The following is a 25,846-nucleotide window of genomic DNA, read 5'->3' as shown; positions in this document are numbered from 1 at the left end:
GATTTTTGGATCCTGTGGTTTTTAAGAATCCTAATTTTATCTTTTTAAGTAATGAGGGAAATATTTCTCAAGAATGTGTTAGAAACTTCAGACATTCGTTTCATAAAATAAGATATGAGCTCTAAGAAGAAGCTGAAAGAAAGGAAATTTTAGGCTGGCACTATTAAGTAGCTTAGCCTGGAAATTCCAAAGTGAAGGCTTTATACAATGAGAACCCTCAAAAACGTTAACGTGCACAAGACATAGTCTCTTGTAGAGACTTGTGAAGACACTGTCTTTAGTTATAAGGATGTATAATTCTTTATGTACTGTCACAGAGGATTGTTTTTTAACTGCTTCAAACATCGATGACTTATCTCTGCACTGCCATATACCGTAAAGGATTCTGATTACAGCTTATAATGCTGTGACCTCCTTTAATACCCATTTACAGAGGAGTTCTTTATTGATATTTGCTGTGAGAAAGGCATTGTTCAATAATAGCATCATGTAACTATATAGTGATTTTGGAATATCCTATTTGAGTTACTACTTTAACGCACTGGTGACCTTCTCACCACAGATTTCAACACTTTTGTATTCTCAAGAGCCCTTCTTTTTAACTATTTTCTTCTTGATTTTTACCCCTAATATTTAGATATTTAGATATCATAGAGTACATAATGTTTTTTCTCCTGAAAGTACTTTTAATATGTAAGCTGATTATTTTAACATTTCATTTCAAAGTGCTATTATTTTCTTCAGTTATAAAGTACCATTAAAATAGACAAGGGCAAAGTAATTCTTTGTTACAGTGATGACTGTATAATTAAATGGTGTCAAATACACTTATGTAAACATCCTCCTTTATGGGTGGATGAATTCTATAATTAATGGAGTCATATATTTAAAAAAATATCTGGACTCCATTTAACTCCTTCAAGTATAAGTATAGGCACTATATGTATATAAATCTTAACTACCTGTAGTCCCCTTCTCTCCTTTCACTTAATAAACCTTTCTGTATCTGTAGAGACAAAGTATCTGTTTGTATTTATGGTATTTACATTATATATATATTTACATAACATCAATTCTGGAACTGAAGAAAACCATTCCAGTAACTATACACTTAATAAATCTGCGATACACTCAGTAGCAGTGTATTTTTACAGTATTCAGTGGCACATACGTAAAATGAACTAAGAAATTAAATACTTTGCTATTGCACTGAGTCGGATTGAGAGCCAGAACTGTTCTGGATGATCTGCTCTGAAGTACTACTCATTCCCAGGTGTTTCTTATGTAAGTTTAAAACATTGCATGATGTGACTGAAATGATGGTGCTTGCTATCTTCCAGGGATACATCACCAAGACAAACATGCTCCCATCCTAGAATAAACACCAAATTAAAAGACCATGCAAATAAAACAACCAAAATCTACAAAAGCAGTTTAAAAAATAATCAGTTACAGTCATATTATTTGGGGTAACTTCAATTAGATTTAAAATATAAATATAAACTTAGACTTTATGTAAGAGAGGTATTTTTTTGGAGATTGTTTGCCAACAAAGTAAGAGAAAGAATCAAGACAAAAAAGGTCATCTGAAATACTCTCCTGGCTTGTTTTCTAACACCCTTTCCACTGCCCACACATCATAGATGGATCTTCTTTTGCTACCTATCTACAGTGTTAAGAGAGTCACACTTTATACTCTATTCTTAAAATATTTAGCATTTCCATTTTATACAGGGAAATACAGATTATGCGTGTGTTGGTACACTGTTTTCCTTTCAAACTACATTTTGTGGAAACACACTTAACAATCATGTCAAAACTATTAGGGCCTGTTTGCTACCCATCTTTAACTGCACTCTCTAATTTGATCACTAAAAATGTCTGTGGTGTACTAAACCCAAAGTAAAATAGAAATGTTGCTTTGAAAATATGCTTCAGGGAGCACTGTAGTAAAACAAGATTTTAAAAGGCTGGGTAAGTATATGATGGAAATGGATTTTATTCAAAAACCCTTGTGGAAGGAGTAAACTGAACTGCTGGAATGGATGGGCACTCTTTGCTGTCGGGGTCTCAAACTTGACATGTGGGTCTACTCAGCAATCTGTATTTCTTAACGGCTTGAGAGCCTCTGTAATGAAAGAAAGGTATGTGCAAGTTATTTTTTCCACTATTACAAGTGTTTCAATTCTAAACATGAGCACTCACGTAACTCCTTGGTAATATTTCAATGTGAAGAACACCATGAACTGGTTCTCAACATCAGAAACAAAGCTTTGTTATTACTCTGAGTATACACACTTAATACAATGACACTGCACAGAGCACTACAAAAATCTTTTGCTCTGTATGAAAAAGAGGGTTATTTTCTGCTGTAAACGTGGCAGGTCTGGAAGGGGAGGTACTGGGTAATATCATTCCAGATACTCGTGTGCATATCATAAACACCAGAGTTAAGCCTGTTTGGCCTGGGAAGAAATCCTATTCATGGTTTTTAAATATTTCATCTTTCCCTCTAACCTTCATTCAAGAGATGAAATGACTTTGAAAATGCATTTCTTGGTGTTCCAAAGTTTTTTAAATTCTTTATGAATTAATTTTTTGTGTTTTGGAAAGATGTTAAACGGTCATCACCAAGCAATTACAAGTTAAACAAGCATTTTGCGCACTCGCTTCCCTTAGTCTTTAATATTTGTTAAAAATGAAATTGAGAAAAATAAGAAGTAGAGGACCATCTTTGAGGGCAAATTTTGAGGGAAGGCTTTTGCATCACTTCTCATGCTCCACTAAGATAACAGCTAGAGGAATCACCATAGCCAGTGGTAAGTGCGGATGTTACTGCCTGTCCCAGACATTTGTCCACAAAGCTGGAGGATGAGGACATGTAGCCATCTGGATCACAGTTCAGTGCCAGTCTTTCTAAGGCTGTTTTTTTTTTCCAACTACTCTCGGCACTCTGAGGGCTAAGATTGAAGAATGAACTTCCCCTGGCTACATGCTCTTGGCATCACTCACAAGTGCTAGCACTTGTGCTTTACAGTTACACAAGTTAGAGAACTTATCCCACTGAAAAGCTGCAAGAAAAAGCTGGGGGGGGGGCAGGGGAAGAAGGGAGCACATGAAGGCAGAATTGCTCTATGTGAAGCCCCAAGACCGCCAACTGGTATACTAAATTCCTGCAGGGATGAAACAAGGAAAGCCATGGCCACCTTGGAATTAAACCTGGCTAGGGATGTCAAGCTCAACAGGAAGGGCTTCTACAAGTATATCGGGAGCAAAAGGAAGATCAGAGAAGTTGTGAGCCCACTGTTGAATGAAACAGGAGCCATGGTGACAGAGGATGCGGAGAAGGCGGAGTTACTGAATGCCTTCTTTGCTTCGGTCTTTACTGCTTGGAGCAACCCTCAGGAGTCCCAGGCACTGGGGGAAGTAATGGGGAAAGAAGACGACTTCCCTTGGGTTGAGGAGGATCGAGTGAGGGATCAATTAGATCAGTTAGATATTCACAAGTCCATGGGCCCCGATGGGATGCACCCGAGAGCGCTGAAGGAGCCAGCGGAAGTCATTGCTGGGCTGCTCTCCATCATCTTTGAAAGGTCCTGGAGAACAGACGAGGTGCCTGAGGACTGGAGGAAAGCCAACGTCACTCCAGTCTTCAAAAAGGGCAAGAAGGAGGAGCTGGGGAACTACAGGCCGGTCAGCCTCACCTACATCCCTGGAAAGATGATGGAACAGCTCATTCTGGGCATCATCTCAAGGCATGTGAAGGAAAAGAAAGCTATCAGAAGTACTCAACATGGATTCACCAAGGGGAAATCATGTCTGACTAATCTGATAGCCTTCTATGATGGCATGACTGGATGGATAGATGAGGGGAGGGCGGTAGATGTGGTCTACCTTGACTTAAGCAAGGCGTTCAACACAGTCTCCCACAGCATCCTCACAGGGAAGCTTAGGAAGAGTGGGCTTCATGAATGGACAGTGGGGTGGATAGATAACTGGTTGAAAGACAGAACTCAGAGGGTTGTGATTAGGGGCACAGAGTCTAGTTGGAGGTCAGTGACGAGTGGTGTTCCCCAGGGGTCAGTACTGGGTCCAGTCCTCTTCAATATATTCATCAATGACCTGGATAAGGGGATAGAGTGCACCCTCAGCAGGTTTGCTGATGACACAAAGCTGGGGGGGTGGCTGACACACCGGAAGGCTGTGCCGCCATACAGAGAGACCTGGACAGGTTGGAGATCTGGGCAAAGAGGAACCTTATGAAATTCAGTAAGGGCAAGTGTAGGGTGCTGCACCTGGGGAGGAATAACCCCATGCATCAGTACAAGTTGGGGGCTGACCTGCTGGAGAGCAGCTCAGCTGAAAGAGACCTGGGAGTCCTGGTGGACAACAGGATGACCATGAGCCAGCATGTGCCCTTGTGGCCAAAAAAGCCAATGGCATCCTGGGGTGCATCAAGAAGAGTGTGGCCAGCAGGTCGAGGGAGGTCACCCTCCCCCTCTACTCTGCCCTGGTGAGGCTGCACCTGGAGTACTGTGTCCAGCGCTGGGCTCCCCAGTTTAAGAGGGACAGGGAACTGCTGGAGAGGGTGCAGCAGAGAGCTACCAAGATGATTAGGGGACTTGAAGATCCCTCTTATGAAGAAAGACTGAGGGATTTGGGTCTCTTCAGCCTGGAAAAAAGACGGCTGAGGGGGGATCTTATCGACACTTATAAATCCTTAAAGGGCGGGTGTCAGGAGGATGGGACCATGCTCTTTTCAGTGGTGCCCGGGGACAGGACAAGAGGTAATGGGCACAAACTTGAGTATAGGAAGTTCCATCTAAACATGAGGAGGAACTTCTTTCCTTTGAGGGTGGCAGAGCCCTGGCACAGGCTGCCCAGAGAGGTGGTGGAGCCTCCAACTCTGGAGACATTCAAAACCCACCTGGACGCGTTCCTGTGCAACCTGCTCTAGGTGACCCTGCTCTGGCAGGGGGGTTGGACTAGATGATCTCCAGAGGTCCCTTCCAATCCTATGATTCTATGAAATTCCAGGCTGACATTTTTTGGCTTGTGAATCTCTGGAACCTGTGGGAAAGCTGCCCTGCTATGTCAGACGGATCTCGGTCTGCAGGCCTGCCTGCATTTCAGTTCTCATGCTCAACAACTTTGCTAAAAACAAATCAAATGAAGAACAGGACCGTATCTTTTAACAGTCCCAGAGAAGTGACCCCAAATTAATATAATTACCTTTTACTCAAGTCCCTTGTAACTATCAAGTCTTTAAGCTGATTTTGCTCTGAGCATTTACGTTAAACAGTCACGAGACACTACTTCATCTTGCCGAAAAGCCTGTTCACGTGGTTCTTGATTTGCCCCACTGATACCCATAAGTTCGCTATCCTCTAAGCTGTGCTGGTGCATATGCCAGCAAACCCATGGTATAAATATAATGATAAAAATGATTCAGGTTAAATAAAACAATTACATATTACCACTCTTTAAAAGTTTTTCTTCTTTTAAGCCAAATCATTGCTATGATCCAGTTGACAACACAAAACCCAAATAATTCTACTTATACAACCAAAGGAGTGGTAAACTGCAATCATGGCAGGAAACTGCAGCAGTCTTTTAAAGTGGTTTTGCCAACAGAGAAAACGTAATTTCAATCTATACTTTTACAACAATTTGGGTGTCTCTATACAGGAACATTCAGAGAAACTGAGTTAATTACATTTGTTATTTCAATGTACAATTCATGTGTATTAAAACTCATCTCAAAATCTCTCATCTAGGAATAAACAATCTAACTAAGCTTGTTCAGATTTGAATTTGTTGAAGAAAATTAGTCAGAAAATTAATTAAACAGTACAAAGACTTTCTTACTTTCAAATAAAAGTGACCATGTGTAGCATTTTTCAGGGTAACAGTCAATGTGATCTAAGCCTACTCATATCTAAATCTGAATGTATTTTCTTTTAAACTTCATTAGCTCATAAGCTAATAAAAGGCAAGGGCATGCTACTTTTGAAGGGAGCAGCCATACAGAAATCTACTGTCCTTTAATATACACAGAATTAATTTGTAATATTTACTGAATCATATAATTTATCTATGTATTCTTATTTAGAATTTTAGTTAATGGATAATGGATGGGGGAGGGAACTTTTGCTCAGAAAATTTTTGGTCAAATTGTCTTTATCAAATCACAGTCTTCTGTAAGGCACACCAGAGTTCAAGCAAATTTGTGTCAGTGAATTGTCTCTCTCTTTCAAAAATTGACTTCAGAATAACAACAGCTGTTATTACCTGTTTTTCATACAAGTTCTGGTATGCAGTAGCTTCAGGCATCATGTTATAAAACAAGAAAGTCAATGCGTTGTTTTGAAATCCTTCACTACTCAGCTAGTTTTCAGTGACGTTCAACCCAGTCTCAGTCTAGGAAGATCCACCAGAATATTTTCCCTATTCTATCCCACAAATTTTCTCCTTTTCAGAATTTCTCCTACCCTCATTTTCAGGCAGAAAGGCATCTTCATTTAGAAGTGGCTTTTGTCAGGGTAGGTTAAAGGTTGGACTTGATGATCTTAAAGGTCCCTTCCAACCTCAGCAATTCTATGATTCTATGATTCTATCTTAAGAAATAAAAATACATAAAGAATGTTTGTTTTAGAGAAACTGTTTTCCAGCTTACTGGCTTCACTGTATTTCCCCCAGCCTCACAGCCTTCAACGCTTTCAAGACAGTCCATGTAATTAAGTATATCAATAAAACTTCTCTTTAGTTTTGACAATGTATTTATGTTCTCTGAGCTTAACTTGAAAGCTATAAAGAGCTGTATTAAAATCAAATGGTTTACAAATAAACAGTACAAAGTACAGTACCTACTGAAATACTTTGTAGAATTTTCTCACAATGTAACTGCTACAAATATGTGTAAAATCCCCCAAATTTAAAGTATCCTCTGACCTCTTTTTTGTCTAAAGCAGCATATTCAGCTTCAATGCTTTCAGCTTCAGGATCACGTGAAAATACCATTCGAGATTCCAGGTTAAGAGCCAGCTCTTTGTGGTGTTGTTTCTCTGCACAGTCACACGGGGTATCTTTATTTTCATTTTCTGCAAACAAATCTCCACCATGTTTTACCAGAAGCTGAAAAGTAAAATGGGAATGTAAACAGTTATTAATTACCAACTCTAACAATACCCTGAAGAAAAGACATGTCAGTTAAGAAGAGAACAAAAAAAACAGGAACAAGGAAAATAGAAAGAAGAGACAAATATAATAGCAATAGTCTTTGGGAAACAAAGGTTCTATTTGTTATTAAATAAACTACTGCTTGATTTCATACATAATTATACCTATGCCCACCATATTTCCATGGAACCGCAAAATCTCAGAAACATGTTACAAGGCAATGCTGTACAATATGTCTCTGCTATGTTTTAAACACTAAAATTCTGCTCTATTGATGTGGTCGGTGCTCCATAGAAAATGGGCGCCAGTGGTCCTCAAGCACCTAGCTAGATGGAGTTAGGAACACCTTTAAATATTCTTTATATATAGGTATAACTCCACCATTCCTCCCAGCACTGGTACACTGGTGGTGACAGAAAATGGGAGATTCCTTTGGTAGGAGGGAAGATGGGGTACCACTTTACAGAGAGTACATAATACTACTGGTAGCTCTACCTTAATTTTGAGGAAGTGAGAAAAGTGAAATGAAATCATACTAATTCTAATCATTCTAATACGGTCTAGTACTGCGCCATTTCACCAACCTTGTCTCTTGCCAGTAACCACCCAGAAATGCAGTCTCTAGCTAATAAACACTATTTACGCTGCTCACATTACCTTGCCAACCTGGCCTCCTGCTACAAACTGATCTGATATAAGCAAGGACAACAAATGCCACAGATATTTAAGGCCAACAGTGGACCATTTTGCTGATTTATTATGACATTTTTATAACATGTGCTAAACTTCTAGTGATGGAGCACCCAGGACAATCATTCACTACTAAAATGATTAATCTTATTTCTAAATAAAACTAAAATCCATAAACACTATTTTGCCTTCTGACCATGATGGCTGTAACAATACTATCCTGTATTTTTAGCCAGGATATTTAAAAACTCAGTTTCTAATTTTTACAATTCTAAAAAAAGCATAATATTTCCTCAAAATGATCTGTTCTCCATATAAACCTTTTAGACCATGATCAGTCACTTCTTACTTCTCTCTTCAGCAGATTTTATTTCCTGCACCTGTCGCTGTAAAATACAGAATGTATTTTACAAACCTGGAATCACTCTTCTAGATTCTTTGGAAACTTTTCCCACATTCTCCAAAATAAAAAGAAATGCAAATGCCAAAAACGCACAAGCAGGTGTAATAACAAAATTTAGTCGAGAAGGTATTTGTGTCATTGAGTAGGACACTGTATTTTATCTTCATAGCAGAGTATCAGGCAGAAATAAAGATAATACTGGGATAATTATAAGACAGCCAGACTACAGTTACCTTGTTATATCTAAACTTAACATTGTCAAAACTTTGTTAACTTGAGTTTCACATTCTGTCTGTACTTTTTAAACTCTAACAGACATTTAACTGACGCAACTAAGACACCTTCTGAGGAAGAAAAATAATAAATATACTTGAAAGAACACTCCATAGACCTATGCAGCTCAAAATCTAATCCACAAAATGAGGAATATACAAATCAACAAGTTTTTAATAATGATGCCATATTTCTCTGGTAGCACTGTTAAAAAGGCTTGTGTCTCTTAAGTAATTATAAGGAGATTAACAATTTAAATAATCACATTAATAATTTAAACAATTGCAAAAATGCTGTTTAATATGCCAAATGTGGTGTGATAGAGTGGAATATATCTGCATCAAATCAAATCTATTCAGCATGAAAGTTAAGTCTTTTTTCTATTCAGTATTCTGAGGTAAGCACATTAACTTTGCCCAAACTATCTTTAGCAATGAGTTCCACACAGCTGTTCTGCTAGGAGGAGAATTTTAACACGTGAATGGAGAAGTCTCAAGACAACACATTTGACTACCAACTCCGAACAAATCAGCTAGTAGGTGGTTCACCCAGAAGGGACTATGCTTTCTCCTTTCCTTATGTGTGTGTGGTGGGGACAGGGGAAGATACAAGGCTGCAGTTTTCCTGAAAATTTATGGAAAAAGGAGGAGACGATTAAAAGAGGAATGCTGCTCTGAAGTGCGAGTAACCACCACAAAACTGGGCAAAAGGCGGTCCTGGGGTTCTAAGTAACCTTCAGTTTACTGGAGAGAGGGAAGATGACTTGAGAATTGGGCAATTCAGATTTTTATCTCTTTTTGTTTTGTTAAGAATTTTAATCCTCAAATACTTCCAGGAACAAAGAGATCATTGTTAAATTCCTTTCGGGCTTTTTGTAATGTAGTGTTCCTGTTCATAATCCTGTTCCTATTGAAGGCGTTAGAAGGACTGCAGACTGCACTGGAAGACTTAAGATATCTCAGATGCTAGCCTTAGGATCCAACATCTTCTACCCTACGGTAGGGCACATAACGATGTTTGAACTTGGGATGTACTCTACGTTTCGAATGTAGAATCCACGGCTGGTTAGACTATGTAACTGTGTCCAAACTCTGGCAAATAGCAATCCATGTGGATCAGACCATAAATTCTTCTTCAAAGACAAACTGAAAGCAAATTAAAAGTCAGAGGTAGTTTAGTCAATTGAACAGTACGTATTGTCATGATAATATAACCCAGTTTATATAATGATATGGGGAACTAGCAGTCTAGTAGCTGGATTCACCTAATGAATCGTATCACAGATAGTGAGAAACAGAATGATAATTTGTGAAGAAACACAAACCATGAACTTTCACGGTGCATTTTAAACCAATTGATTTCACAGTCTGCAATTAAAAGCTGCGGCCCAGCTCCAGAACCACGATTTATGCTGCAGCGACTGTGATTCTTTCTGACATTATAGTCTGCCTGGATTTTACTGCGTGAGCCCATTTGCTTCGTGCTCTTGAAACTGAAACTTTTGAACAGCTGTGTCTACCTCTAATACCACCGTATAGTCACAATTGGGGGCATAAAGGCAGAATGATTGAGGCAGAAGACTCTTTGCTCAAATCCCTTCTAAATTTGAAGTCTAAGTTACCTGGGAATCTCAAGTGCAGAAAGACAGAAGACAAATAAATATGAATTTCTGTGGATAATGTAACTGTTCGCTTTTCTTGTAGTATACATTGATATAGGTCCAACTGCAAGCACCTTACAAATCAGTGTAATAGACATAGTATTTCACAAATGTGAGCAAGCAAGCTTGTAAATACCAGAAATTGAATTATGTTGGAAACTTTCTTCCATTTACCATTTCTCTACCGGAAGCAATCATTCTCATGTCAAATCATTTTATGTGAGTGTTCTTCATCAACTTTGCTCAAAGAGGCTGTTAAACTCTAAACCCTGATTCTCCCATTTTCTGGTAGGACACGCACATTTATACTAATGTGCAGTACGTTTAAAAGCAAATTGATCTTTTTTGGGAAGGTTAGATAGAACAACTGTGACTGAAAATCCCTGTAGCCAGAACTTATCAGGCAGCTGGATCAAACAAGCGGCACTAAAAATGAGAACAAGAGGAAAGTACACAGTCCCTTGCAATTAACATTTTTGTTTGTTTATCAAATCTAAAAAGAATTAAAAGTTGACAATCAAGATAAAAGCAGTATTAACATAGACCTAGGAGACAGCCTCATATTTGTTTGCAAATCAATCACATCAAAAGAGGAAATCAATCATATAACCATACAAATAAAGAAAGATCCGTTCTAGTTGACAGGAAGAGAGAGGCAACACCTGTATGTAATTCAGTTACCATGTACATAGTTAGCTGGGCCTGAGTATAATTTAGCTAGCAAAGACTGCACGGTGACTTGCCTCCCTGCTGGAAATCACTAAGCGTGTAAATAATTTCTAGGGACATGTTGAAGACAAACTGCTAGCTTGCAGAGCTGTAACAACATGGGGCAGAGAAAAGAGAAGGTACAAGGGCAAGATTTAGGCTGTGATACTGGAGGTTAAATATCAGCATCTAACAGCAGCATCCTCTTAACTCCTCTCAGTACTGAGTAAGGGACCACAGAGGCTTAAGTTATAGCACAGAATATGGCGTAAGGAAGCTGAATGTCCATTCATTAGAAGCTCAGGAAACTAGGAAGGGTGATCATTATACTAACAGAATGAAAGAAGCGTTGGCTATGGAAATTAAAAGACACTATCTGGGCTTTCAAAGAGGGAACTAATGAAAAAACAGAAGATAAAGAAGAGCATCCACTTCAAGATGGTGCACAGCTAAGGTCGAGGAACTGAAATGACAAATTTTAAATGAGAATTTTCAGACAATATCTGGAAACTTGACAGAATACAATCAGTGTAACAAAGTAAAACCAAAGAACATATTATGTAACAATCACAGAGAATTTCACAGTATTGGAAGGGTGGTGCTATTTATCTTTTTAAAAAACAACAACAACAAATTCACAGATAAATAAACTAACTCTATCAACAAATACCAGAGAATCCCAGTGGAATATAATTCTGGAATTAAACAAAAAAAAGCTTTGGTCACCATCTGACCGAAACTGTAATAATAAAAGTGATGTGCTGACCAAGAAAAGAAATGCTTCAAGGGCAGAAACCACAAAAATAAAGGGACATTCAGTCACTGTATCTCCCAAGTATACTAAGAAAATGCTATGCTAATACATGATATTTAAATTAAAATTTCAGACTACGTAAGTGACTGAATAATAGACAAACTAGTCAGCAAACACATGAGAGGAGAAGCAACTCCTGACTTTGTTCAGAGCAGTCTACAAGACCTAATTCAAAAAGTTACAATCAAAGAACCTCTCAGTAACAATTCTCAATATGTGCTGAGATTCACCATTCTTGCAGAAGCAGAAAAAAGACAAATAATCCACTGCCTACTTTCAAAAAGTGTTATAAAATAAAAGTGTGGAAAAAAATTCTAGAAACATCAGAAGAATCTGTGAAGGCAGAACAAGGGGACGGGACTGTACAGGAAAAAAAAGCTGAAGTTGTCTCTAGATGAAGAAAAAGTAAGGCAGAAAGTCTGGAAAAGTTAAATGTAAAATAACAATAAAGAAGGTTCTGAATATTTTTTTGAATAGTATGCCAAGTGCATAACAACTCGGAATAAATCATTTTAAAACACAGTAAATCTGTCAATGTGTTTGCAAGGTCGGTTGCTGGACAAAGTGCAAAAGCAATCTCAAATAACATAAAGCAGAAAAGTGATACGAGTCGTTGGAATCCAGAGTCTCTGTGGATGTACCACACATGCCTTATGAAGGACACAAACGAATGTCTGTTTCAAATTGATGGCTCAGCACAGGAGGTTCTAGAACAACCAATAAACCAAATACTAATATAAATACCCAGCACCAGATGGTATTTATTCATGAGTCCTAATGGTACTCAAATATAAAATTTCTGAACTATTTATTACAATACACAATTTATTGCTTAAATCTGTCACGGTACAAGATTAGAAGGTGGTAAAAGTAACACCAATACTAAAAATATCTCCAGAGAAATGAGGGAAGTACAGAGACAGCATCAGTTTTTACTGCAGAGGGGGGTCACCAGAGAAGTCCTACAGGTGCTGGAACTGGTTTAAGATATGCAGAAGTTTTCTAGAAAAGCAGGTGAATAATGAGGTGATAAACTCTCCTGATGATACTATGTTCATGAGTGTAGTCTCATTGAAGTCATAAATAGGAGAAAAATAACCTAAATTTTACATATAAATGCTGAACTCTGAACTAATCATTACCATTCAAAATACAAATGTCGATGTTATAATAGACAGCCTTATGGAAATGCGAGTTGTTTTTGAAAATGTCAGATGTCTGTTCTTGTGTTCTTTAAATTAAATTACCAACATAATTAAATACTAGTCCACATTACTTGGTACAGTTTAAAAATAAATTTGATGGGAGAGCTTCAAAGTCATTATGATTCCCAGTTACTCATTACTAACTGCTACATTCACAAACATTAAAGTAATTTTTCATTTGTAAAAAGGTAATCATATTGAAGTATGTCAGCACAGATGTATGGGATCCTCTAAAGAAGCTGGGTACTGTAGATTACAGACATCAAACCTGTTCTTAAAACAGGGACAGCGTTTCTCAGCCAGCTGCAGACCAGAATAAAAAGCTCTACTTTTCTCTCAGGCAGTTATTCCACTTCTCTTTGCACATATAGGTATGCCTATGCCTACCTTTAAAGCTTTTTCTCCAGTGTTACAGTCTTGTAATTATTTCCAATTTTTATAAGCCTACATAAGTCTTCTTTGTGCTAAGGAGTTTATGTCACAAAGTTAATGTACATGTAAACCATTTTTTCCATTGTTCTTTACAGACAGTGTACGTTTTGGGCTGTTTATCTTTTTAATTTTTCCAATTAATTAAAAATAGAATTAAAAACTTAATTCAATATGCTATGTATCAGATTCTTTTCCCCCGTAACAGCTTTGTGAAATGCTGTGCATGTCATTTACAGACTGGTGATTATGTATCAACTTTTACCTCGACACAGGTTTTCATCCCTGAGGCAGCAGCATAGTGCAAAGGTGTATTTTTTTTGTTATCAACAGCATCAATGGCTGCTCGTTCGTATTGTCCTTCATCCAGCTTTGCTCCCTTCCACTTCAGGATCATTTGCAGGCAATCTGCTCTTCTGCAGTCATCTTCCGAGGGTCGTGTCAGGCGAGGATGAAGAGCTCCTTCCGAGATCATGATCTGAGGTCCCATACACAGTAAGTGCATAGAGGTCTCATTGTGCACATTCCGTTTATTTGGGTTACCATCTCTAACAAAAAGGAAAGTTCTGCAAGGGGGAAAAATAGAAGAAAAATAATTAGCATACGATTCCACTTATTTCCGTGAAGTGGGAAGGGTCTATTACGACAGCTCTCTTTTCTTCTTGCCAAGATTTTGATTAGCCGTGTGAGTGAAAAACATTCTTAATAGATAGTTACTACTGGACAACTCTCCTCCATTTCTCTGAGGATTCAATAGCCAAGATCAGGATGAATTATTGAAATATCATTAAGTGCCATATATAATTCCTTTGTCAAAGTAGACATCAATTTTAGCTGGCAAAGTTTATTCTACAATTTTGTATTTTATTGCAATAAATGTTATTAAGCCACAAGATTAATGAAATAGGTACTTTCTTCTTCTAGTCCGTGTCCTGAATAGTAGCACACTGGTAGTTTGCAAATAGATAATGCTGGAGCAACTTCTTAAAAATTAATTCTTCTTCCTCATATCTTTAGTCAGATATCAAGGCAACACGAAACACTTCTCCTGCTAGCACTGCATGCATTGAGGAAAGACTCTATTTGCTTTCTCACTCTAGAATATATGGAATGCAACGTAATGCAAACCCTCACCTAGGCAGAGGCTAGCAAGAATTTAAGTCTTCTCTTGAATGTTTTCAGTTCAAAGTGGGCGATAAACTACACTGGCAAAAAGGATCAGCTTAGGAATGAAAGGGAAACAACAGACTGATTCCTGGAATCACAGCTCTGATTCCTGACAGCTCCCGAGACAACGCAGCTTTCTGCTGCTTCTTGCCAGCAAGGAATTACAGAAGATACAATCCAGTTCTGAAATGGAAGAACTGAGACATATCATACAAGCCCCGGGAATCCAAACTTGCTTTCACCTTTTGAGAGGTATACTAAAATAATAATTTTTTCTTACGGAAGGGTGAATGGTAGGAAATGGCAGAAGAGAAAGACTGTGTCTTTGTAGGACTGGGGTCAGAGAGACAGCAATGGTGAGAGAACTCCATGAGAAGGTGAGGACAGTTCCCAGAGAGGTAATAGCAGGCTAGATCAGAAGCATGGCACATATGTTCCGAAGTTCAAGATAGTGCAGAAACACTTGCACTGTCCTCATAAGCCTCCTCACACATAAAACCTGCAGAAGTCACTGTTCACCCCCTCTCCAGGCTGTTTCCTGACTCCAAACAGTTCGCGTGTATGAAAAAAACAGTTATTCTGCAATCGTCATTAAGTCAATACAGGGGAAAAGCTTCCACCCTCCCTGCTCTCATCCCTAAGACTAAGAACATTTCCAATCATTTTCAGTGAGCAGAAGAACTTGGTAACCAAACTGACAAAAGAAATCATTATTTACCTCAGTTATTGCCTTATGCTATCCTCACAAGTCTAAATGGCACCTTCCCTTTCTCTTGTCCCTGAAAATATTCCACCAGGTGCTACACGGTAGGTCTTCCTCTCTCTCTCAGAATTCTCCCATGCTTTGTTCAGGACAAAAAATAATCCTGAAACTTTTTCATTAATAAAGGAAGAGGCTATACAGAGTGAGTGTGTAATTTCCCTTTTGGAAATTACTGAAAACAGATTGGACAAGTATTTCAGTAGAAAAATTTAGGCACAGTTGATCCAGTTCTGTGGTGGAAGGATGTCTTGAAGATAGCCATTTGGTCAGACAGAATTCTGTCCTTTCTTCCCTCTGAAAAATCTCTGAGCAGTTTGAGTTCAAAAAGGAACTTATTACTCAAATACTGTTCTTTTAAAGAAGTTCTAACAAAGTGTTCAGAGGAAAAGATAAAACCAAAACACTTTCCTCTATGTTGCCCTATTTTGGCAGCAAAAATGTTCCTTAGAGAAATTTCTCTGTCATTCCATGATAGCTGACATGATAGATGCATTTGTTAGGAAATATGATAATGCCAAACTTGAGATAAAAGATGTTGCCAAAAAGTTATAGCACATTTTGCTTGCTTGTTGGGTTGTTGTTGGGTTTTTTTGGTTTGTTTGTTTTGTTTTCAGAGGAAAGGGATTTAGCAATACAGGCAAAATGCTTCACAGCTAGTTACATGGAATGGTAACACTAACAAGTATCAAACATTATCCAAAACGAATTTGCTTGTTAGAATTAGCTTTACATAGTGTGAAACTAGAGACAGAAAGAAAGGAGGGGAAGGAACTGGGGAAAGAACATTAAGACAGAAGGAGGGGAAGGATGGGAAGAAATGGGAGGAGAGCAAAGGAGGGAAAGAGAAAGGGAGGGAGGAAGGGGAAAAAGATAACTCACCGAGGGACAAGGAGATGAATTCTGCAGAGGCACTTACATATGAGAATGCCAGATGCCTTAGATATGAGATTTTGCAGGTACCCACTGCAAAATCTGGATATAGAAAATACAAGGCTAAATCTAAGTAATCTTGGTCTCTGTGAGTTCTAATTAATCCTTATCTTCTAGGCTTGATAATTTTATAATGCACATTTCTGTTTTCAATATTTAGCTCTTTATCATCACTGGAATTCCATGCTGTGGTATTTTAAAGCATGCGATTCACTCCTGAATAAGGTTACAGTGCATCTCATTTCAGAATAGCACAATAGCACAATGACCCCTAAACGCCATAAATCAGACACTTCTTACAAAACAGTATTTTACACATGAACAAAAACGTTCATAAACTCTGCTAACATAATAGCAAGGTTAACTGAATCACATCAGTTGAAGAGACCATCCTGCCTATACCCATCTCCTCCCCTTCATTTTTTAAAATACCTTGCTATATTTTTTCCCAAGATCTCTGCCAAAATTCTCCTCAATAATCCCAAACTATGGGAATTCCATCCCTATTTGACTGACTATATGCTGTAAACTATTAGTTTTCCATTACTAAGGTTTACGTAGGTTTATAGAAGAGCCTACGTAGAAGATGCTAGTGCTGAACGGATACAAATTCCTTCTCTTAGCTCAAGGTAGATATTTCACCTTATCCCCTAACATGTCAGTGATGAGATGGTTCTGCCCTAGGCAGAAACTCTTTGCATAAAAGAAGAATTTGAAGGCTGTCAAACCAGCACCCCTTTTTAAACCCAAAACTTCTCTCTAAAGGGTTAAAAAGTAGTTTAAAGGGTAGCTTTAATAGTGAGTAACTATTAATATAATTTTTTCCACCATAAAATTAAGCTCTTGGGAAAAAAACAATACAACTCGTGGTTTAAGAAGTTATGTATATCCTAATCTCAAACGAGAAGTGCTTACGTCCTGCCTGCTTGCAGATTCTCTGTTTTTAAACAAATGGAAAGGCACTTTCCTGTATTAATCAAATGATGAAAAGCTCTAGGATGGATTTAAATCTTTTAAAGTGTCATTGCGCTATTTTACTATTGCTTCATAGCGCAAAGAATATTCCTACTCAAGTAAGTCTATCAGCAAGGTAGATTTTCAACCCCTGCAGCAAGAAGTATCAGCAGATTATTTTTTTCCAAGATATAAATCCAAAATCCCTCCCTAGAAGGCTATTCCCTTGCCTAAGCTCAACATTTGCCCTTCTGTCAAAGTTATCTGCTAAAAAATTGTCCATCTGTCTCTAAATATGTTGAAAACTTCAGTAAGAAGCATGTGCAAATTTCCGAGAACAATTTTGTGGCATTTGTAAAAAACACTGTTGGGCTTGGGGAAAAATTAGTCTTGATTACTTGTTCTCCTTGCTTGTCACTCAACTTCTATGTCTCATAAATGGCTGTGACAAACACTAGAGGTGCCAAAGGCAACCAGCACCTCACTCTGGACATAAAAATGGGCTTCAAAGTGCCCTCTTTTTCTCTCCTTAATGCCCTCCAAAAGTCAAAAGATCAACTCTTCAGTCTAAGGGGAAGTCAAGCCGACACTGAAAAGCCCAGCTGAAACCATGACTTTTAAGTTCAGAAAACACGACTAATGTCCAAAAAAGGGTAAATGAATACATTTTACATCCACAAATTCATCATTTGACATGGCTCCATTTTTACCAGTGATATTTGGTGTGTAAGACTTTCACAGACACAGGTATAAAAAGCTAAATTTTGCCTGGAAATGTACTGACAGAATGAAAATATGCATTGCCTATGGGAAACACCACCTAACCACAAGGCAGCCAGACTTTACTCTAGCTGCAGTTTCCAGATTTTGCTTCAAGCTGTAGCTCTTTGCAGAATCCAAACTTGAGGTGACAAAAGCATTAAAAAAGTGTTGAAAAAAGTGACAAAAAAGCAAGGGCTGTAACATTCACACCTACCACTGTCTGTATTTGCAGAAAAGCAGCAAGAGACTCAAGATCACAAGGTTGTGAACTTGAATAATAAACAACTGGCACATTCCCTCACTCTGGGAAACTAACATCGACACAACCATTTCTTCAGGTTTTAATAAAATCTTTCATGTTTGGGGCATGAAAACCGCCATGTTTACCGTCTCTTTGTCTCTCTAAACAAATGCTATATATTTATAGATAGATATATATGTATACACATGTAGGCATATAAAAACACACCAATGTATAGAAAAGTAAAAACAAAATAAAAACTAGTGTAAAATGAAATGATAAAGGTAGTTCTGACAGCTGGGGACTAAAGCAAGTATGAACCTGCTCAAAGGCAGTGAAACTTACTGATTTTTGAATGTGAAGCCCTTATGTATGCTATTGACACTACACAGAAGATTGCACCATTGCTTCAAGCAAGACAAATAAGGCAGTAGAAAAAGGTGAGCTGCAGCAACAAGGTAAACTGACCTGCGCAGGGTTCCCTTTCACAAAATCCCCTCTGGTCCTTGGGTGAGGTAGCCCATCTAAGTCCAGCTGGCTATTAAAAAGGTTACACCACAAACTCCAGTGCAGGCATAAACCTAGCTTTCTGAGCATTAAGAGAAGTACGGGGAATCCGTGAGTTACAATAACATACAGAAGAGTCAAGCCCTGTTACTCAGTAATTTAAAACTCATATGCAATGAATTAATTCATACAATTGTTGAATCATTCAGCTTCCAACACAGTAGGCCAATACTGATGCATTAAACCTTAAATAATCATGGTTATTTCATTAACTCAAAGTACTTTTCCCCCAAATGTACTATAACAAAGCAACCACAAGGTACTAGTAAGCATTGGAAGAAATCTTTTTAGTCATTACTGACAGCTGTATAGAAGTATGAGCTGGTTTAAATAATTTTGTGAAAAGTACTATTATTTACCTGATGTTGAAAGCCACACCTAGTAAAAGTAATTATTGGTATTTTTTTTCATTATATAGTGCTAGAAAACTCTTTAATTAGTACTTACAGTTTCTTCTCTGTTTCATTACGATTCTTAAGCTTCTCTTACAGCCCAGGAATCTCCTGCAGGCACTAAAAACCTGGGCAGGAGATAGCAACTACTTCTATTCTAAGATGAATCTGCTGACAGATCATTAACCATTTATCAAAGAAAAAACACAAGCTATTATCCTGACTTTCTGTAAGCCCTAAATTGAATTGGCCCCTTGCCTAAGAACTGTTACTAACACTACCAGAATTTCCACTACTAATTCCACACCAGTAATAACCTTCTATACTAAGGAGTGAGGTTGTAGCAGTGGTGATTTGGGCTAACAGGAAGCATATGAGAGCTTATCAACGATACCATCTCTACTGCTGACAGAAGTCTGCTAAGAGATAATTCTTCCTTCCAAAATTTGAAGCCTTCACAGACATTTCAAGCTCCCTTATGTCAAGGGGAGCCTTGCCTCTCCTCTAGCCTCCAATTCTGTATTTTCCCTAAACAGAAATGCCTCCCATTTGTTCCCATTCATATGACTCCTACCAAGTACGGTACATCTGGCAAAATGGGTTAAATCCATTTCCTGAGTACTCAAACAATTTCTCCATGCTTTCAGAGAAAGCCACCAATTTGAGAAGGAAGTCCAGACTATAGCACATATGAATCATGTCTTTTACTCTAACGTAGTAGCCCATCACTTAAAGACACCTAAGAAAGGTCTTATACAAACATGCATCAATAAAGAACTTGCTATTCTCTTTACTAAAAGATGCAAATAGGTTGAAAAGTTTCTTTGGTTTAGTCAGTTTGTGTCAGCTAATATGATTAAGTACGACCTCCTGTAGATAGATAGTAATCTTTGGCTTGGTACAGCACAAAACCCCAAGAGGGACAATGTGCAGGAGTGGCAAAGGGGTACAATTGAACTGTGAAGCACAGATCCAAAGATAGCGTATGCTAAAAGTGAGGAACACAAAACGTGGTTAATCCTTACATTTGTTATACTGATGGCCAAAAAAATCAGGCTTTATATATGGTTCCTATGCCTCCTTGGAGGAACAGCAGCATCAAAACACAGAATTAAAGCATTCCTGATGCAAAGAAGTATCAACAACATCCTTAAGTTACCCTTAACCAGAAAACTATTACATTTATTAACAAGCAACTTGTACTTGGCCTTCCCTTGGACATCCAGTAATACTGTTTCCATGATCCCATGGCAGTTCTAGCTTTTATTTCTATATTCTGAGCGAGATATTCAAAAGAAAAAGAGCCAAGTGCCAAATTATAAGCAGTTTCCACTGGAGCTGGCTGCTTACCAGCAGCTTTTGTGACTAAATGTCTTCTGTAATTCAAAATCTGTGTGATTTTCATCTCTGTCCCTTTATTCTATGCATTTCTTTACAGCCACAACCAGTTCTCGAGCCTAGGTGTCATCCTTCCAGCCTTCTCTCCAAATCCCTCATTTCAACACAGTTTTTTTCCAAAAAGACTATCCACACTGAATTATCTTCCCAGATAACTGTCAGACTATTTTTTTAGATTGGCTTCAAACAAACGTCCTATGAAATAATAAGCATGAAACTACCAATGAGTGGCTTCATCTTCACTGTTTAAGCACACAGCTTTGTATTTCTGCGCAGGAACCATTATCCACATATCAGCTTGTAAGTCACCTAGCAGTGTATGACATCTAGTGTTGATATTATTTATATAGCAATAATGATGAAATTACACAGCAAATGCTAACAGGCTTTGCATAATTTCTATTCTATTTCTTAAAAACTATGAATGTATTATAGAGATGTCTCATCTTCTCTATCCCTCCCTCCAGAAAAATCCTTTCAATCTGCATGTTGCTTGATCTTTAATCACACTATTTTTTATTTTCCTTAAATGTCTCAATGAAGTAATTTTATTACATTTAAATTGAAAAACATTACAAATTAAAAATTAAAAAAATCAAATCATCCACAGTCTATATTTTGGCCAAAAGTAAAACTGGGTTCATATACAATGTCATCAAAAATTTTAGCTGGATATTGCATTTAGCTATAAAAGTTAATTAATTATTTCTGATAAATTTACTTCTGTTTATGAGAAACTGCATGTCTCAGTCATTATTCCGGTAACTACTGAGCCAACAGATCTCTCCGGTAAGGAAGCCACATGAGTCTCTAACCCCAGGGTGAAGTTAAGCCATTTGACACAATGATTCAGCAGTTACCAATCAACTCAACAGAGTCACAAACTCTACCTGGTAACAAAATTAGTTGAAATAAAGATTCAGTTATCCTGGCTGGCAAGGACCAAAGCTGTACTCCTCTACAACCCAAATATAATCTTACTTTGCCTACGGTAAAACATTCACAGGGTTCTACTAAGGAGAACAGACAACGCAGAATAAGAAATCTTTAACGTAAGAAATCATTAATGTATCTCATCTCACCAGTTGCTAACGAAGCAATCTTATTCTGCAATATCTGATTTCCAAGGGAAGAAAAATAAGAACAATGTGGGGACCAGATGATAATTTCAGTAAGAGCATTTAAACAGTGTCTAAACATGTGCAGGGAAGAGCACTGCAACCTAAGGTTCCCACTTTTCTAAAGGATGGAGAAAAACGTAGTAGCAAGGAGAAGCGATAACACACTCAACAGTGGCACCTCTAACCGGAGAGCAAGGCTGTACTGTGACCAATGAACTCCACAGGCATCAAATATATTCGACCTATTAAGGTTAAAATAATAAAAAATCAGCTAAAACAAGGTTAGTTTTAAGAGATGAAAACATAGCATCTGACTGGCATTTGAGCTTTGCTTGTAGGTCAGACTACTATTAAGATAAAGCCTACCCACTGTTTTGTATTTTGTGGGGAAGCCATGAGGAGCACCAGGGAAGCGACCTTGGGAGGCCACACATCTAGTTAGTGAGAACTGAGATTAGTGAGTTAGTGAGAAATGAGATTTTGAGCTTTAGGGAGAAAACGCAATGGAGCAAGTCAGATAAGGGTTTGAGTTTTTCAACCTGCCTTCGCTGTAGTTTAGAAGACAGTGCCCAACTGGGTGAGAGCCTTAGAGAAACCCAGCAAACACTACTGCTGCTGCTCCGTGTCAGCAGCTGCTTCTCTAAGTGTCCCAACTTTTTCTGTCTTTGGCAGTTTTCTCCAGTGAGGATTCAGTCACAGTAAGAACTTCCTCTATTTTAAAGGCTTCCTAATTTTATCAATTCCTCCATCTTCTTGACTTCTCTTGAGACTGGATATCATGAAATGACCTTATAAATAACTATTTTCTACCATCCAGTCACATGCTCTGCTATTGAAGTCACGGACATTTCAATTCACTTGGTCCTCTTGCTTCTTTATAAACACTCCAAAAAATCCTGGAGAGATCATGTTCTTCACATAATATTCTCCTACATCAGATCAAAAACTCCCTTCAGTATTTCATATTCCAAAGCATTTAGTAGGTGACCAAGCCTCATAACCAGTTGAAATAATTAACGTGAAAAGGGTCTTACAGAACCAAACCCTGTATGTTTTTCAGCAGCTGAGCGGAACAACAACAAAACATTCAGATAAACACCAGTGCTCATGCTTGGATGGATCCAAACACTGCGCCGATCATTCACCGCAGACCACGAAAGTGAAATTTAACGCTGTATCACAGTCAGTATCTCCCACAAGAAGCATTCATGTCTTGTACTGTAAAACTGTGAAGTGCTCAATTTACAGCTTTGCAGGTGTTTACTATTCAATTTTACATGATTTAGCATATTCTAGGATGAGATTAATATTTTCAGCTCCAGAGATCTACAATGCAAACAACTATAGTTGATCCAGTTCTCTTAGATTCCCTTTATAAACAATGGGAAGAAACAGGCACACAATTCTGGCACACAATTAATTTAAAATATTTTAGGGTCAACTTCACAATAAAATGAATTGTGCTGTCGCCTTCACTAATTATTCTGACTAGATCTATTACCTAGGTCTACACTGACTAAAACAGGAGTCTAGCATGAATAATTCCAATGCAGACATACTTACTTTCATGAACAAAATTAATCTTAAATAAAATTATATTATAAATATCCAATTTACCTGTTAATCATTGATAATTAAAAAGAAGCTTGCTTTTTGTTGTTCAAAAGTAAATAATCTAGACAATGACTTTCTAATAAATTATTCAGATGAAACATTATAATATATTGTAATATTTTAAGTTATTAAAATATTTTAAAATTTAAAATATTAAAATATTTAAGTTATTAAAACAGGACAGAATTCTTTTGTTGTGTTAGAGAAAGAGAAATAGTTAGGTGGATATCTTTTATATTAAAATCAGAAGACAACATTTTTAAAAACTACTTTTAGGAATGAAGCATACACAACTATTACACCTTCGTAATTTTTTCCCAAATGAGCTGTAAAATTGCCTGGAAAACATCAAACAAATTTAATCATTCAAAGATGTACCATGAAGAATGAAAAAAAACAGAAAAAAAAAAAACCTCTTCCAGGATTTCTGAACAACCTACTGAAAATGTCTGAATATTCAATACAAATTTCCTTACACTGGGATCCTGTTGTTTTGGTTGATAACTCCATGTTTTTCCCATCTGCCCTCATTAGACAAAGAGCTGCTATTAGCCTTCTTATTTTTCTTTTGCTTGCATTTGTATCAGAAGTACAGTTAGGAGAGTAATTTAAAAGGGAACACCAGTTTTACTACATTGAATAGATTTACAGAACTTTGATAAAGAAAGACTATATTTTGTAGCACCTTTCTGAACCTTTCAGCATGAATGATTTAGGTCAACTTGGAAATCGAAGTTTAAACATTTACAGAGCTTCTGTCTCTGTCGAAACAGTGGAGAGTGAAGTAGCCTGAAGGAGCCTCTTCTTTATTTGCATCTCCAGAGAAAAAAATAATCTGAAATTCAGAACAGCTTCAACCTTATCAGAAAATAGCCAACTATGGCACCTCTCTAAAGCCAAAAGATCTGCAAAGAAGTTAATAGGGATTCCTCTAATGCTTCTCCTTGATGTATATTTTTGCAGCACAAAAATCCCCTAATATCCTCTTAATTTGAGAGAAGTCATGTTCTGAAAAACAGTTTGCACATATCTCCCTTCCATATATCCAAAAGTAATTTTCAACGTAACTGCAACAGGAATAAAAACCAGCAAAACCTAACATGGGAAGAGACAGCATTATGACCAATGCAACATTCCCTCTGGTATCAACAAATTTTCTGTCAAATTCATCCTATAGTACATATCGGTAATCTCAATACACTTTCCTTGATTGCATTACAATTGCTTAGACCAGCCCCTACTGAAACCCCTTAAACAGCCATAAAATCCAAGGTAAGGTAAGGTAAGGTAAGAGAAGACAAGACAGTAGCCTACATCAACCTGAAATTCAAGCCACCACTACTTTGATCTTCTGTCATTCTACTGCAGTGAAAAATACTTCCCAAATTACAGCAATGAAACAAGAAATAATTCCTGTAGCCATACCCTGGGCACATTTACCAGCGTTTCTCTCTGGCTAGCTTAGCTATGCCTTCAATGCCAGAGTTCCTTTACTATTATTACTGATAGGCAGGCATTGAGAATGTTAAAAAAAAGTGGGTTCTTTTTTTTCAGTTTCAGAATTCACCTCTATTTCCAGAATCTCCCATAACTGGAAACCTTTGTTTTTCCTGTTCTAGAAAAAAAAAATCAGCTTCACAAACCTGTCCTGCCTCCCCACAGCCCCATGTTTCTATCACTACAAACAATCCACTTTTGGCTTGAATACTCACAAAGTGCCCAGACGTAGCAGTACGAAGCATACAATGAGGAGAACCTGTCACTGATCCAAAAAGCTTCCCAGCAAAGCTACAACACTGAAAGTCACACATATATTGCAAAATGACAGGTTATCGAAGATGTCTTTTTTCCTTTAACCACAAGTAGTGTGTCCTTGAGATTTCCATCCACCCCATCTCAGCCACCCTCTGGAAAAGCCTTTTCTTTTCTTGTATTTCAGCAGCGGTTCCCCAACAGCCAGACCCTAGTGAGCAACTTTGCACGTTGACAGCAATTCTTTTGAACTGAGTAGTCAGACAGTCTCAAAAGTATCAGCATTAGGCAAAAAACACCTGAGGGTATCGGAGGGACTTGATGATCTGAAGACAAATTACCTGTGAGCTCTTTCTCTGAAAATTTTTTACACCCATTTAGTGAATGAAACTTAAATTATCCTCTCAAACAAGAATCTTCTGTCACGACCTTCATTCATGGGGAATTGTGAGAAATGTTTTTAGTGGAGTAAGACCAATGTGTGTGTTTTACAAAGCTCTCAAAATCCACCTGAGTACTATGTATCTTTTATTATTTTTTGATGTTTCTGAGTGCTAAGTAACTTTTTCCTCTTACTTCCAGAAGTCTTACTTATCACCCACTAGAGGCTACCTGTTTATTAGCTTGCAGTGAACACAGTCTGAATAGCAACACCATTACAGTTTTGTAACAGAGATGACATTTCTGAACTAGAGCTGTTAGCAACGAAGGCAAACTTCTCTGAACATTACCGCTGAATAGAAGCACCACCAGCAGATGTTTAGAGACTGTAGCAGAAAATCACTGAGTAAATCAAACTCAAATTGTTCCTTCAGTATTTACAA

General features: G+C 37.7%; 1 protein-coding gene across 6 annotated transcripts in view; it reads right to left on the bottom strand.

Annotated features, from left to right (window-relative positions):
* Window positions 1-25,846, bottom strand: part of ANKIB1 (ankyrin repeat and IBR domain containing 1) — a 97,889-nt gene that overhangs the window by 32,783 nt on the left and 39,260 nt on the right. For all 6 annotated transcript variants that reach the window (XM_063324821.1, XM_063324825.1, XM_063324826.1 and 3 more), the window contains exons 3-4: window positions 13,627-13,927; window positions 6,952-7,134 (exon numbers count right to left, since the gene is read on the bottom strand). In XM_063324821.1, coding sequence (XP_063180891.1) covers window positions 6,952-7,134; window positions 13,627-13,927 — 484 coding nt within the window. The remainder of the gene's footprint in view (window positions 1-6,951; window positions 7,135-13,626; window positions 13,928-25,846) is intronic.

The sequence above is a fragment of the Chroicocephalus ridibundus genome, chromosome 2, assembly GCF_963924245.1.
Source record: "Chroicocephalus ridibundus chromosome 2, bChrRid1.1, whole genome shotgun sequence".
Classification (NCBI taxonomy): Eukaryota; Metazoa; Chordata; class Aves; order Charadriiformes; family Laridae; genus Chroicocephalus; species Chroicocephalus ridibundus.
This window is presented reverse-complemented; position numbering and strand designations above follow the sequence as displayed.